The sequence below is a fragment of the Zonotrichia leucophrys genome, chromosome 3 (assembly GCF_028769735.1).
Source record: "Zonotrichia leucophrys gambelii isolate GWCS_2022_RI chromosome 3, RI_Zleu_2.0, whole genome shotgun sequence".
NCBI lineage: Eukaryota > Metazoa > Chordata > Aves > Passeriformes > Passerellidae > Zonotrichia > Zonotrichia leucophrys.
The window spans coordinates 75,580,877-75,594,974 of record NC_088172.1 but is presented as its reverse complement, the minus strand read 5'-3'; the positions used below and the strand labels follow the sequence as shown (position 1 = coordinate 75,594,974).

Sequence of the window (14,098 nt, the reverse complement as noted above, 5' to 3'; positions counted from 1 at the left end):
GTAGACTTGCTAAAATACCCTGAACCAGTAAGTGATACTACAGATAATTTATCCAAAGTTGCTGAGATGACACTGTTAGCCTGGAGACCTGATTGACAGTCAATAACTTCATACTATAAAAGCCCAGTCCCACATTTTAAGGGCAGGGTCTTCTAATATACTCTTTCTCAAAGTGTATGTGTGCATTTCCCAGTGTGGACTGGGGATGCTGTTCAAGGCTATTCCTCATGACTGAGAAAAATAAATTAGTCCACAGTCATGGGTGAGCCTTATCTCTACTGAATTGTGTTTTTTTCTTAGCTTTAATACAATTGCTTTAAAACAATTATTTCATTATTGCACCATAATGCACTGTAAGAGCTGTTCTACCTCCTGTATTATTTAGTAAATTATTCTGATTAGGATCTTTTTTGTCCAATCATTATTGTAATAAATCATACATATTTATATATCTGGTTTGCCATCCTTAAATCCTCCAGGACCAAGTTGTATAAAGGTTCATTTACACCTATAAAATCCTTTAGACATGAACCACTGACAGTCTGGGGCTAAGACTGGATCCAGCCATATCTATGCTCCTCTCTGAGAAGGATTTTGGAAAGCAAGGGGGCCTTGTCTGCACCTCGTGACTCAATGGGAGGGCTTCTTTAATAATTAAACTTTGTCTGAAGCTCCCACTCTGTCTGTGGCAGGCTCACACACACGTGGTATATTTTTCTTGCACAAGATTGTCAGATTGGTCTTGGACTCCACAGATCTGTACGAGGAAAACATCCCCCTGTAGTGATCCCCTTTTACTGGCACTCCTTCCCAACTCTTCCACTGATGCTGACAATGTATTGCTCTGTAAGTGTCTGATTATCACACTACCTGACAGCTGTCATCCAAGGGAAACAGCAAGTCTTGAACCTGCCCCGCATCATCTGTGACCAGCTCAGTTATAACCTGACAGCTGGAAGCACTTGATGCCATCCCAAGACAGCTAACAGTTCAGGGCATAATATCTCCAAGGGCACAGCAAGTAGAAACAAGTAGATAACCAAGTAGAAGGATCCAGACCTTAGAGCAAAGGAGAACACACTGCAGATACACAGGTCTGCTTTTGTCAGTGAAAAGCTTTTGTATGTGGACATTATTAATACTTAACCTCTCTCTGTGGACATTTACACACTGTGCACCTACCAGTAAGAGTGAAAATAATTTGGAATACACCGCTTACATTCTTTGTGTTCTAATGAAAAGAGGACACAATCAGAAACCAAACCAAAGATTACCACTCTGTTACCAGGGGAAGTATTATCCTTCTCTGCAATATGCATAAACACCAATATAATAAAATAAATATGTATTCTGCAAAATGAAATGAGAAAAAAAGCACAGCAGTATGGAAGAGATACAGAGTCAAAGAATTCACAGTCCTACATAACCAGATTTCCTTCTACTCCTCTTCATTGGAAATGCCTGTTCCACATCAGCCTGTTTCATGAGCATATTGAGGAATGCTCTTATCTTGCTCATTCTAGAAAGCATCTATTCAAAAAAGAAACTCTCAAGAGCGCATACAGAAAATGAACATTAAAAGAGAAAGAAGAATACAGAAGATGTAATGTCTCCTGCACAAAAGAAACCTTACAGCAAAGTTTTAAGCAAGCTGCCTGGCCCACAGATCAGGCCTCCCCTGTTTGAATCCTACTGACCAAATTTGTCAGCACTACTCCCTTAGGACATCATTCATGCACCTTTTCAATGGGATCTTTCTTGGGGGAAGCAGGTAAGAGGTATGATTGTAGCTATTAAATTAGCATTAGGGTAGTCACAGTCTTGAAGGATTGGGCTGTCTTTGATCAGTTCCTGAATACAAATGTCTTTCAATTAACTTTACAATGGTCACACTGCATACAGCAATCAAAACATGAAGCAAAGTATTTAAATTACATAGTCTGTTTTCTAAAAAAAGCCTAAGACAACTAGAAGACATCTCAGTGGCTGCACCAAAGAAGACTAATGCAGAAATGGATTTATATTTTTGTTCTTAAACAAAATAAACATAGAACCAAAAAGGTATATACAAAGAGCCAAAGAAATATTACAGATGAGAAGGGCTTCCCCATCCTGTTCTCACAGTGTAAGAGTCCTTTCCATGTAACAGCTAAGTCAAAAGCATAAGTCACTAGAAAATGGAACTCAATAGACAAATACATGATAGGATGAGGCAAGACTTCATCAATCTCTTATGAATGAGTGATTTGGTATGAGAGTAGTACAACCCACAGCTCAACAGTTATGTCTTGTAAACAATAAAAAGAAGTGCTTCATTCTGTATCTTGTGGTTGTCTACAGATGCTGCTTTCCTACCCTGCCAACAGGACATTTCATTAATTTGGAGAGCAGCACACCTGAAGATAGAGGTTCCTCTCTTGGTGGTGATTATATGTTTTTAAAGTCATTACTAGAAATTTCTGGATGTGCTGCTTCCCAGTTCTAAAATCCTTTATGCAGAAGCCTGAAGACGGAACAAACCAAAGACACTAAATGAAAAGAACACTAGCTAAAGACTTCTGGAAGATTTAATCTCCTCTATCCCTATCTAATGGAGAATGGGCTACATAAACAGAGCAAGCTGATGGCCAGCAGCTAGCTTACAATGCACTTGCAGCCAACAGTGTCTGCATCCCACCCTTTATCACCTTCAATGCCAAAGGCCCAGGATGACTCTAGTTGCCATATGAAATTCAAGAGGAAAACCCACATTGGCACTTTTTCCTGCTGTACCTATCTCCTGCCTGCTGGTGGGGATGGCCAAGTTCTCAAAAGGCTTGGGACATTCCCTGTGCTGCCTGAAATAAGGGATGCTGATGTAAACATGTAATTCGTTAAGGAAAGGGCAATGATTCAATACAAACTCTTTCATTACACTGAGCAGGTCACAAGCTAAAGTGGAAGTTTAGGGTTTGTAATTCAATTAGCCAGCATAATGGCAGTCTGTTCTCTCACAAACCCAATTTTGTTTTAGAGATCAATCTTCTGTGCATTCATTTGGAAAACAAGATCCTTCTTCCAAATGCTGCTAGTTTACAGCTCCAGCCTCTTCACAGGTCCTTCCAGGTGCCCAGTCCACTCCTCCAGCAGCAGTCAACCAAACACCATTAGGCTGGTTCGAGGCAGCACAGGGGCAATGAGTCTGCAGTAACAATGTTCAGATAACATAGTAGCTTTCACTATAGGAAGAATCCTCCTCAGAGTCCTCACTGTCACAACTGTTCATTGACGAGATGGAGTAGGTGGTAGAAGGAACACCGTTGTCACTGTCTGTGGCTGGCTTCACCATCACATTCTGTTTCTCTGCATTCAAAACATACAGATACAAAAGTCAGCTGTGACCACTGTACCCACAAGTGCTAAATTACTACTTGTCTTTGAAAATATATTTTAGCTTCTCACAGTCAGTTTACAATAAATCTTTCAAGCTGCAGGATATAGGCCTTTTTCATTTCAGTTTTCAGCATAAAAAAACCAAAGGAATGGGAGTTATTTATTTGCTTGTTTTCTTAAGTGCTCAAAAGTGTTCTCTATGTCTTTTCCTATTAAGGTAACACAGGTGAGGAGGAGACATTCTCCACCCCTTCACAGGGACACAACAGGCAATGGAAGTGGCTAACTATTTCAGTGTCTTGCCAGGTAAGAAAAGGAAAGAAAAAGCATGGTAAGGGGCTCTCAAACAGGTACTGATTGTTCAGGACATTTATAGCCTCATCAAAAGCTTCATCTATTTAAGACTGCAAGCTGTCCTTCTAGTGCTGGGGCTACTAAGACTCCTAGAAAGGTTTCTTGGAATGCCTTGACAGCTTCTCAAGTGCCACTTCCAATATCGTTCTTCTTTTAATAGGTATTTCTTAGGAATTAATTTTAAATAGACAAATGGTTATCTTCATTTCAATCAAAATGTTTCCATCATGGCACAAAAAGAGGCACAGAAACCATTTCACCTTCCAGCTGAAGTGTGTCACAGTAAATTTAAATGATTTCCTACTGGTAGCTATTTCTGAAGGTAGGCTAAGAACTCGTTTGCTTTTTGTTTGAGCAAGGATGAAGACCATTGGTGTAGCACACAATGGGCTGCACTGAAGGCACCACTTCAGCCAAAGCCCATCAGCCACCTGAGCAGACACTTAGGAGCACTGTGGCACTCTGCAGATGCATGCATTGCACAGGGGCTGCCTCAATTCCACAGAGGTAAAAGCAATCCTTGTAGCTGAGCTGGGCAGCCTCTCAGCAATGCAGCCCTTCCTGAGGGAATCAGACTGAAAGGCTTACAGAGGTTATCATTTCAGGCTTGAACCAGCACTGCTTAGAGATGTCATTCTATGTTACCATGGCACATCTATCAAAAACACCTTTCTTTTGGTAAAAATACAATCTGATACGCTGCAAAATTAAGGATCATGCACTCATCTCTATGAAGGGAAAACAAAACAATTACTTAAGAGAACACAGCAACAGAAATTTAAGGGGTAGCAGGAACAGACATCTACCTTTCAGCACCTAGATACCAATGTCAAGTGCTCTACAAAGAAATTTAGAAGGAAGCAAACTAGAAATAACCCATACTGGGGTTATTAATAAAACAACCACCATGATGCACAGTATTTTTAGCAACAACTAGGCAAGATGTTATGCCTGTAAGCCACAGTGGCTTTAATTCCACAAAAATAAACATGTCAGAGCAACTGTCAGTTCAGTCATACTTACATGATATACCAGTGTCTCTTTCAGAGATTTCCTACATAAATCTAGCACATAGAAAAGAATTCAGAGCTTCTTGTCAGGTCTGCTGAGTTTCTGTAATTATGTACTCCGCAGTTTAATCAAAAGTGCCTGGTAAATTTTTCAAGGACCATTCTATGTCCTTGAAAGGACCATTCTATGTCCTATGTGTATTTTTGCTTTTATTAAGAGATCTCTTTGAAAGAGCATAACCTTTAGCATAAACTAAGTTTTCCTGCCAGACCATGGAATTCATACTGAAGTTTTTTTCCAAACTTTGTACTTATTTTATTTTACTATGCAGTAAAGCTCGTTAGTAGACAGACCTCATTATTATTTTTTTAGTGTTTCTGCAGTATTCCCTGAGCATCTTCTTGGTATATAGGTGCCAAAGAAAGTTGTGCAAAACAGATGGAATAAGAGATTGTACTCATCATGCCACATCCACCCACCTCTCACCTTTCCGCTCTCTGATAAGGCTCAGGCGATGCTCTTTCATTTCCACATCCAGTTTTTCTACCATCCTGTTAATGCAGTTGTCCAGCACCAGAGAGCGTGTCTGTGATTTGATCTCCTGCCTGCAGATAGGGCACTCCACTTTACGTTTTGTCCACTCATTGATGCAGTAGGAGCAGAAGCTGTGTGCACAGTTCAGAGTCACTGCCTGTGGAATTCAGCAGGACATCAGTATAGAATAAATTATGGAAACAATTCAGATACTGCAAAATAGCATCTTAATGTACTGAGAAACCAGAAATTAAAATTTCAGCTACTTCTTAAGCCATTATAACAAGGCTAACACAACAGGTTTCCCATAGTAAAACAATAATGTAATGAAACTGACCTTCTAGCAAAACATAAACAAAAATAACAGTCTACATAGCAAGCATAGCCTATTACTTGTAGAATCAAATGAAAACAGGCCAATTTCTCAAAGAAAAAGATTATCTAAACAATATAAACATCCCAGGACCTGATTGAATATTATACCTCCCTTCCTTTACTAACCTCTCCATATAGCTAAACCTCAAACAGTCCAACTCTAGTCAGCTTAAAGCAAGGTCCACTACAAAATAATTCCTCCCCAGGCAGCTGTCAGCAGCAACTCAGGGAACCAGGTCAAAAACCTACACAAGGGCTCCAAACTTATGTGCATTTTAGGATTAAGCACTCTTGTCTATGCAGATAGAGACATTAAAGCTGAACTTGTTGTGAAGTAAAGAAGAGTCAGGGCAGACAGAATAGATTTCTGGATCAACTCTTTCCCATAAGAACTCAATGTGGGTCTGTTTGGACTGTTAAACAAGGTAAGTAAGGAAAAGGGCTTAAATATTGTGTTATTAGAGCTATGGAAAGCTTCTCAAGTCTCTTTTTTACTGGCAAACCCATACAGGTTTAAACATACCTCGATAAAGTGCTCAGAACAGATTGTGCACTGCAACTCATTCTCCAACACATCATTCATCTGATTCAACACCTCTTCTTTTTGGGCTCTCACCTTTTCCTTCTCCTCCTGGTAGAAAAGTACATGTTGTTGTGTATCAACAAAGAACAAGGTTTTTCTCAACTGGCATGAGTGTGTGCAGGGGAAGAAAATCATATTGCAGATCTCCACATGTCAAGTGGAGTAGATATCTATCACATACCCAGATCTGTAATCTCTTTCCTCTTTGTAGTCTCAGCAGTATTGGGAATATTCCCACCCACTACAGAGAACTTGGAAGAGAGAACAGCTATTACCCAAAATTCCCTTCAGCCTAAAGGAACTACCAGCAGAACAATCTTTTCAGAATCCTTTTCAACCTGTTCCTAGCAAGAGTTTGGCTTTAATCAGTTTTTTTTGGTGTCTGATATAAAAAGCACAACACCCAACAGACTAAACACTTCAAATACTAAAAAAAAAAAAGGAAGGAATAAAGTTTAAAACATTTACTTGCATTTAACAACCTAATAATCTTTTTGTTTGCTTGTTAAGAGTTAAATTAGGCTGATTAGGCTAAGTGCCTGCTCTATCTTCTAAAAATAAAAGGAAAATTCTACTAACTGAAGCTATAGTTGAAACAGCAACAAAATTTCCAAAGATGACATTAAAAAAACAAAGCAAACTGCCAGCGGTGGATAATGTGATAACTTCCAAAAGTAAGACACAGGAAAGGATTGCCTTAATTATTTTCCATTCATCACTTTGTGTCAAGGGCAGGAAGAACTGTGGTTTATCTCATTCATTATTCAAATTCCACATTAGTTCTGTCCTACAATCCCTTATGGAACTGCTGCCACAATGCAGTTTTACTTGAATACACTTTAACTGAAAATGAAGCACCTCACTTTTCAAACACTTTTGGTTTGTTGGTGGATTTTTTTTCCTGTTATTTCTGGCTTGATTTTTTGATTGTTTGTTTTTCAAAGAAAGGGTGCATTGGGACCATTTCTCTTCCAAAATGCACTGTTCAGCTGCTATGGGCTTTCTTTATGATTGAGAAAGATCAAATAACAACTGTTTGACACCAATTTATGAAAAGGGCAAGGTGCCCCCTCTTCCAGTGTCAGCTGCCACCTCAAAACACGGAAATTTTGCACTAAAGGAGGCCAGGCAGAGCCAAGACAAATGTTAAATAAACCATTTCCTCTGCTCATGCAGTATATCATGTTTCACTTATGAGTAAAACTAAGAATGCAGTTATTCCTTACCTTGGTTTCTTCCAGTTCTTTATTCTTGGCTCGAATTATCTCTTCAAAATCTTTTTTATTACGATTCAGTTCTTCCATCAAAGCACGATGCTGTAACAACACCAATCCAGAAGCTATAAGAGTACCATTCTAAGCTATCCTATTAAAGATATGTGGCCATAGTTATAAGGTTCAGCACACTCATTTCTCCTATTCTTCTCCTAGAAGAGCAACACATATAAGTTGAGGCGTTAAGGCAGTTTATCCTTAACTTAAAATTGGAATGCACTGCCAGTTATTTATGACCTTCCCAGTGCCATCACACTTTGCATTCCCTCTTCCAGGTTATTCCTTCACTTCAGTTAAGTTTCTTCAGTCACCTAAGGCACAGTCCTTATCTTCTACCAAGAGGCCACAACATTTGGAAAGATTTAAATATCCGAGTTACACAGTTAGACCAAACCTAGACTCATAATCACTTGCCTCTTGAAGGACCTGGGCCAGCTGCTCCTTCAGATTCTCTTCCCCTTGTTGGCACTTTTCTCCCTGGGTAGGGTAAGAAGTGGGGGAAAAAAAAAGACTTGAAGAACATAAGAGAGAAAATTACTACTCTGCACACTTTCTTTAGAGGATATGCTTAAGGAAACAACACTGATTTTCAATAAACAGTGATATGTTCCACTTTTGGGTTACATGTGTGCAACAGAAATTAAAGCTATCATTTACTGTGATGAGTTAAAATGCATATATCATTTACAGTTCCATATTTGGAATATCTCCACATTATTCTAGCTCAAAAGGCACCAGCATATTCATAGAAGCAAAGAGATCAGCAACAGCCTAAAAGATGCAACTCTGAGTACATTCAAAGACTTCAGAGATACCTAAAGCTCCAGGTAAATGTCCCATTGTTTCTAAGGACACACCTCCAAACTTTCTGTACTTCTCATAGTGGTATCTTGTCTTTAGCAATGGACTTTAAGGAAGTAACTAATAAATTATTAAACTCACTCCAAGATGAATCCTCACTTTCTTTAAACCTGATTTTGAGTGGTCTCAAGTTCAAACAGATTTTGGTCTGTTACCAAAAAAGCAACTTATCACATATACTTACTGCTTAAAGGCACTTACAGATTGCAAGAAAGGGTTTTTTGAAAGTAGGAAAATAATCTCCTTCCCCCCAGGGATTAAGGCATGCAGTATTTCATTGACTGTAAAAACAGTGCACTTGCCATGCAAACTGGGCTTTACTTCAGCCATATTCTGAGAGAAATTCACGTTTGAAGTAATTACTTTTCAACTTGTCCTCTCTATAAGCAACAGAGATCAGGCAATGACTTTCATTTTCTTATTTAAAAACATGCTTCTTTCCAACTGAAATGCTTTATTTTGCACTTTTTTCTGAATTCCCCATGCAGCCAAATCTCTTTTGTCTCTGCACTTTCTTTTGGTACGTGCACTGTGATCCGTGCTAAGTTAAATACTTCCACAAAAACTTTAGTAGGGGTAAATCACACAAGCACTATTTTTGTTACTGTACAGTTCAAGAGCTATTTTGGATCAATGCCTTACACGAGGCATTCCATCAAAGTGAAGACACAGGTCAAAATTATTGCCACTACTATACCTCTAGCTTCTGCTGCTCTTTACAGAATGTCCTCTCCAGCTCTTCCACCTGCTGCTGCTGATGCTCCTGCTCCATGCAGAGTTGGTTCTGCAACTCCTGCAGCTCCTGTTCCATTACTAGGATCTCCTTCTGATCACATTTCCTGCGCTTCTGCTTGACATTTAGAACTGCAGTCTGCTTCTCCTGCACTTTGACCTTTAATTTCATTGTATCTTCTAGAGATTTCCTCAGCTTTTTCAAGCCAGTCCATGACTCTACAAGACTGGAGCCTTTCTGGTCCTGCTGGGGGACAGTCACAGCTTTGGAGTGCACAGGGCTACCATGCACTGGAGCACCGTCCCCCTCACTGGGCCCAGGAGAAGGCAGCTTGACATCCATCTTCTCTGTTAGCCGTTTGGCCTCTCCTGCCTGTCCCCACGATTTATCTAAAGGTTCATTGCCACAGGACATTCTGTCTCTTTTGCATCTGGAGTTTGAAGGGCCTTCTGATTCACATGTCTCCAAGTCCTCCAAACTAAATTTACGTTTAGGTCTTGAACTCTTAGCTTTCCCCAGGTCACTTCTTGGGGCTAAAAAGGGTCTGATTTTCTCCCATTCTTCTTTAATCACTTCATACTCATATTCAGCAGTCTCTCTGTTTTCCAAAGGCACTCCCAACTCGATACGGTCTCCTTCAGCAATAGGATAGACTTTTGATGGATCCAGGCGCTGTTTATTAAGCCAAACTCCATTTAGACTCTGCCAATAAACACAGAACCACCAAAATTTAATATGTAGTTACAGCATCCTCTGAAAGTTATTTCTGGCAACTGTAAAATAAACACAGCCAACCTCTTCAGTGCTTCAATCAGAACAAGCCACCTCTTCCAATAAACCTTGTGATATCCAGTTTACAGGCTCAGGGTTGCATTTATTACAGTTACTGCACTGTATTATTTACTGCACATTTTTCTTGCATTACAGATTTTGTGTACAAGCACCAAGAACAACATTCTGACATATGTGCTTGTGCAGAAGGGAAACAATGAATGCTGAGGGGAAAACCTGCACAAAAGCTTCAGAAATAAGAACTAAATAATAAAAAGACTCCACAAGAGATCATTGTCAGCAACATAGAATACTACCGTAATTTTTCCTGACAATTAATGTTACCTGAAATTCCAGAAAAAAATGGGAAATAGAAAGAAGCACTGGCTATAGTCCTTGAAGAAAACAAAGTTTTTCATAAATACAAGGAGACTGTAAAGAAGGAAAATATTCTTCTAGAGATAATGTTCAAAGCACAAAAATGGTTTCAAAATTAGCTCAAGAAATAGTTTTCAAAACCAGCAAAACTGGTCTATGCTCAGGATGAACTGCAGAAACACTAGGAACTGACATGTCTCAATGAGATTCAATGAAACAAGCTGACCAACTGGTCAACAGTGAAAACAGACAGGAAGTGTTAATAGTTAATCTGTGGTAGATGTTTCCTATCATGCACTAGCATTAGGCTTCCAAGTTTATACATGTACTACAAGAGGGTTTTGTTTAAGAGCAGTGTAATTTTAATAGTTTAATAGCCACTCCATTCCTTTCTGACTAATCTGCTGTCAACCCAAACATCCTTCAAATCTGCCTGATGTGTTGAACATTTTTGTTCTACCAGTGCTGTTTTAAAGCAAATTATTCATTTTACTGTTTTCAGACCAAATGAGAAAGTAGAGAGATCACAATATAAAAACAGATTACTGAAGTCAAAGTGAGACCCAGTTGAGGACTCTGACATCAACATTTTATCCTAATCAGCTGAGAAGAACTTTCAGGAGAAACTCATTTGAACACAACATGAAGCATGGCTTTTCTAACACTAGATTCTTGTTGAAGTTGATTACAATTAAAGCAATTCTGTCACTACAATAAGGAGCTGCACTTTATCTTTTCATTAGCACTACAAGAGTGTTATCCTTTTGAAAGGATAAAATCCTATGTCAAAATTCATATAGGATATTTTTTAAGAAAGTGACACCAAGCAAGTTCACAGACTGCAAGGTGCCCTTGGCCAGGCCACACTGGTCTGAAAAATGCTACACCAAGAGGTGGATCTACGTACAGAAAGTAATCCAGTCTGCATCCCTACTGCAGCAGACTGAAGTTTCCTGCTGGAAGTGCGCAACAGGTAAAACACGTTCCCATGGACCTGCTATCACACTTATGCTATACCATAGCCTATTCACTGCTAGATCCAAAAAAATGGATTCTATTCAATGAATCTCTGAGTACAAGGTCTTCAATTGGTCTCTGTACCTTGTTATCCTTGACAGTCCACTGCCCTTCTGCATTCTGCTGGAAGACACAGTGCTTACGAGAGATCATCAGGGGACAGGTTTTTGACACCAGCTGGTACGTGATATCTAATCCTCGGCCAATAGTCACCTAAAAATAAAGTAATGTAGTTACTGCAATCAGTAATGACATGGTCATTTCAGTTTATAGCACTTCAATTTAAGTACAGCAAAACTCTAGATCAACATCTTGTGGTTATTCCAAAAAGTTTGGCATAATATGATTCTTTTTCATTTGAATTTAAGAGTATATAGAAAATGGAAGCTTACAAAATATTATCTTTTTCTCCCACTGAGGAAATTTTGATTTCTCTGAGGCACATTACAACCTTGGTTTTATGGAAATCTTCCTCAGCACCAAAGCTGCTCAAAGCTGCTCACAAACCATCTGTGTCCCACCTCAGTCATTATCTAACCATTTCTTCAAACTAGCACTATTATGTGTGGGTCTCAAGATTACTTCTTACCCTCTTCTTTTGCTAGTCGCATCTGTTCAACCATTTGTGAACAGGAAATATACAGGAAAAAAAAATTGCCCAGAAAGCTGCCATCAAAAAAAGTGCACACTCAACATTGCCCTAAATATACAATACTTGTGTAAATCACATTATCAATATCATGGCTCAGAATCTAAGCTACATGCAGGTCATAACCAGTAGTAGAAGTGATCTAAGTAACTGGATTAGACTCTAATACTATCTTCTACAAGAAGGGACATAATTTAATTGTACTATTGCACAGTATCTTATTAAATCACATCTAAATTCAGATTGCCATTTAAAGCACATCCCTGCTCTCCCTCCCTCTGCTGCCTCCTCTGCACACTTCTCTTAATTGATGTGTGCACTGCATTTCCTGAGCAGTTCTCACCTTGGGTTTAGAGCAAGAGCTCAGACCCCCATGTCATAACCAAAGGCAAGGAAGCAAACTAAGATGACAAAAGCAAACTTAACCCTGTTAGTGCCTATCTCTTAAATGTTCCATATAGTTTTCTGTCACCATGTATTTTTGCATATGTAAGAGGTACAGAGATTCAAATGGATAAAGACTCCCTTCTTCATGAGGATTCAAACATAAAACCAGCTGTGCATTTGTCCCTGCAGTGGCATCCTCAGGGCCCAGTCACACACATCTGCAGGACCTCACATACCAATATGAGTGACAGCAAGCAGGGCCAGTCACAAAACTCTCCCTTGATCAAGTTCATTTAGCAAACAGGGGCCCAAGATGTTACCCCTCACCTGCTGGAGTTCAGTGCTGCTCACAGCAGTACTGACAAATCACATCCCATCCCCACACATCAGCTGTGTCCTTTGGCACCAAAGTGGTCACAGCACCAAGCCTGACAGGGTTCAAGAAGTGTTTGGACAACACCCTCAGGCATGTGGTGTGATTCTTAGGGCTGTCCTGGGCAGAGTCAGGAGCTGAACTCCATGATCCTTGTGAGTCCCTACCAACTCAGGATATTCTATGATTATAATTTAAATCTCCAGCAAAAGCAGTTTGTGCTCTATGGCCTGGCACACCTACAGCACCAGAATGCCATCAGCCTCCCTGCTGTGAAGGGCAACCACTGTGCAGACAATCAGAGCAGTAACATCCCAAACTGGATTCCCTGCACATTTATCAGCGCCCTGGCTGTAAGTTGTTACCTCCAGTCCTTCACCGAGGAGATCAGCACATCTCAGGGCTTCAAATCCATGATGGGAGAGCAACAAAAGCACACATTTGGATGAGAGCTTTTTGCAGTGTGTGAGCACAAGGCCTTGACCACAGCATCAGCCACACCACCCGATTCTGACCACCAGATCAGCAATCCTTTTACACTGCTCCAACGTGATCACACATCTTTGCCTGCTGGGTTTTAGGGAAGAGTACCAGGGCCTATTTTTCAACTAAAATCCACGGTCGCTGAGAAAATGGTTATTCCTGTACCGCACCAAAACAAAACCAATACAATTTAAACGCGACCTCGTTTACACCTGAACACCTAATGCCTTAGGACTGTTAACCTCGCCAAAAGCATCGCTTTGTCATTACGCTACGGATTCCCTTCGTCCTCACTTACGTTACCGTCACACGAACAACTCTATCTAAATACGACAGAAGAATTCAGAGATATAAACAAGGGAAGGCTTGGCCAAGGCGACTCCAGCGCCGGGTCCGCCCTCCCCGCCCGCGGCCATTACCGGGGCTGAACGGCGCCCGCTCGGGCAGCCCGGCCGGGCGGCCGCTCCCAACGGCCCCGAACGGAGGCTGCTCCTTAAGCGGGACGAGGCGGCGCTTTTCCCTCCTGGGAAGCGCTGTAAGAAAACCACGAGACCGCACCAAACTGCGCCCCGAGAGCCGTGCTCACCCGCCCGCCCCGAGGGGCCGGAGCCCGGCGCGGCTCACCTGCGTGCCGGCCTCCAGCAGGAGCCAGTCTCCGCTAGCCCCGACTCGGCGGAGGCACCAGGCCAGGCACGGCACCCCGCGCACCGCCATGGCGCCCGCCCGCCGCGACCGGCGGCAGCGATCGCTGCGGCGGCGGCGGGGACGGGACGGGAGGGGCGGGGCGGGGCGAGATGGGATGGGATGGGATAGCCGCCCCGACAGGGCCCGGGCTGTGACCGGGGCCCGCGCGTGCGCCGCGGCGACAGCGGCGCGATGCTTTCCCACCGTCCCGCGGTGCTTCTCCGCAGCCCCGCCGCGCTCCTCCGCGTCCCGCCTTCCC

At 41.4% G+C, this 14,098-nt stretch overlaps 1 protein-coding gene across 2 annotated transcripts; it reads right to left on the bottom strand.

The window, feature by feature from the left end:
- Window positions 1-1,111: 1,111 nt before the first annotated feature.
- Window positions 1,112-14,059, bottom strand: RNF8 (ring finger protein 8). Of its 2 annotated transcripts, none has more exons than XM_064708885.1 (8): window positions 13,780-14,059; window positions 11,348-11,476; window positions 9,062-9,799; window positions 7,918-7,980; window positions 7,456-7,545; window positions 6,170-6,277; window positions 5,217-5,428; window positions 1,112-3,342 (listed from the first exon to the last, which is right to left on the bottom strand). In XM_064708885.1, exons 1-8 carry the CDS (start codon window positions 13,867-13,869, stop codon window positions 3,303-3,305), a joined length of 1,470 nt encoding a protein of 489 aa, XP_064564955.1. In that variant the 5' UTR covers window positions 13,870-14,059; the 3' UTR covers window positions 1,112-3,302. The 2 variants fall into 2 exon arrangements, with proteins under 2 accessions (XP_064564955.1, XP_064564954.1); XM_064708884.1 differs by having other exon boundaries at window positions 1,114-3,342; window positions 5,224-5,428.
- Between the last annotated feature and the right edge of the window lie 39 nt (window positions 14,060-14,098).

Bases quoted from the DNA above. Each gene is read 5' to 3' on its own strand.
- RNF8 (XM_064708884.1), bottom strand. From the start codon at position 13,869: ATGGCGGTGCGCGGGGTGCCGTGCCTGGCCTGGTGCCTCCGCCGAGTC. The intron at 7,546-7,917 runs GCAAGTGATTAT...GTGTTGTTACAG, and splicing joins TGGCCCAGGTCCTTCAAGAG to CATCGTGCTTTGATGGAAGA. The intron at 5,429-6,169 runs GTATGTTTAAAC...TGAATTCCACAG, and splicing joins GTTCTGAGCACTTTATCGAG to GCAGTGACTCTGAACTGTGC.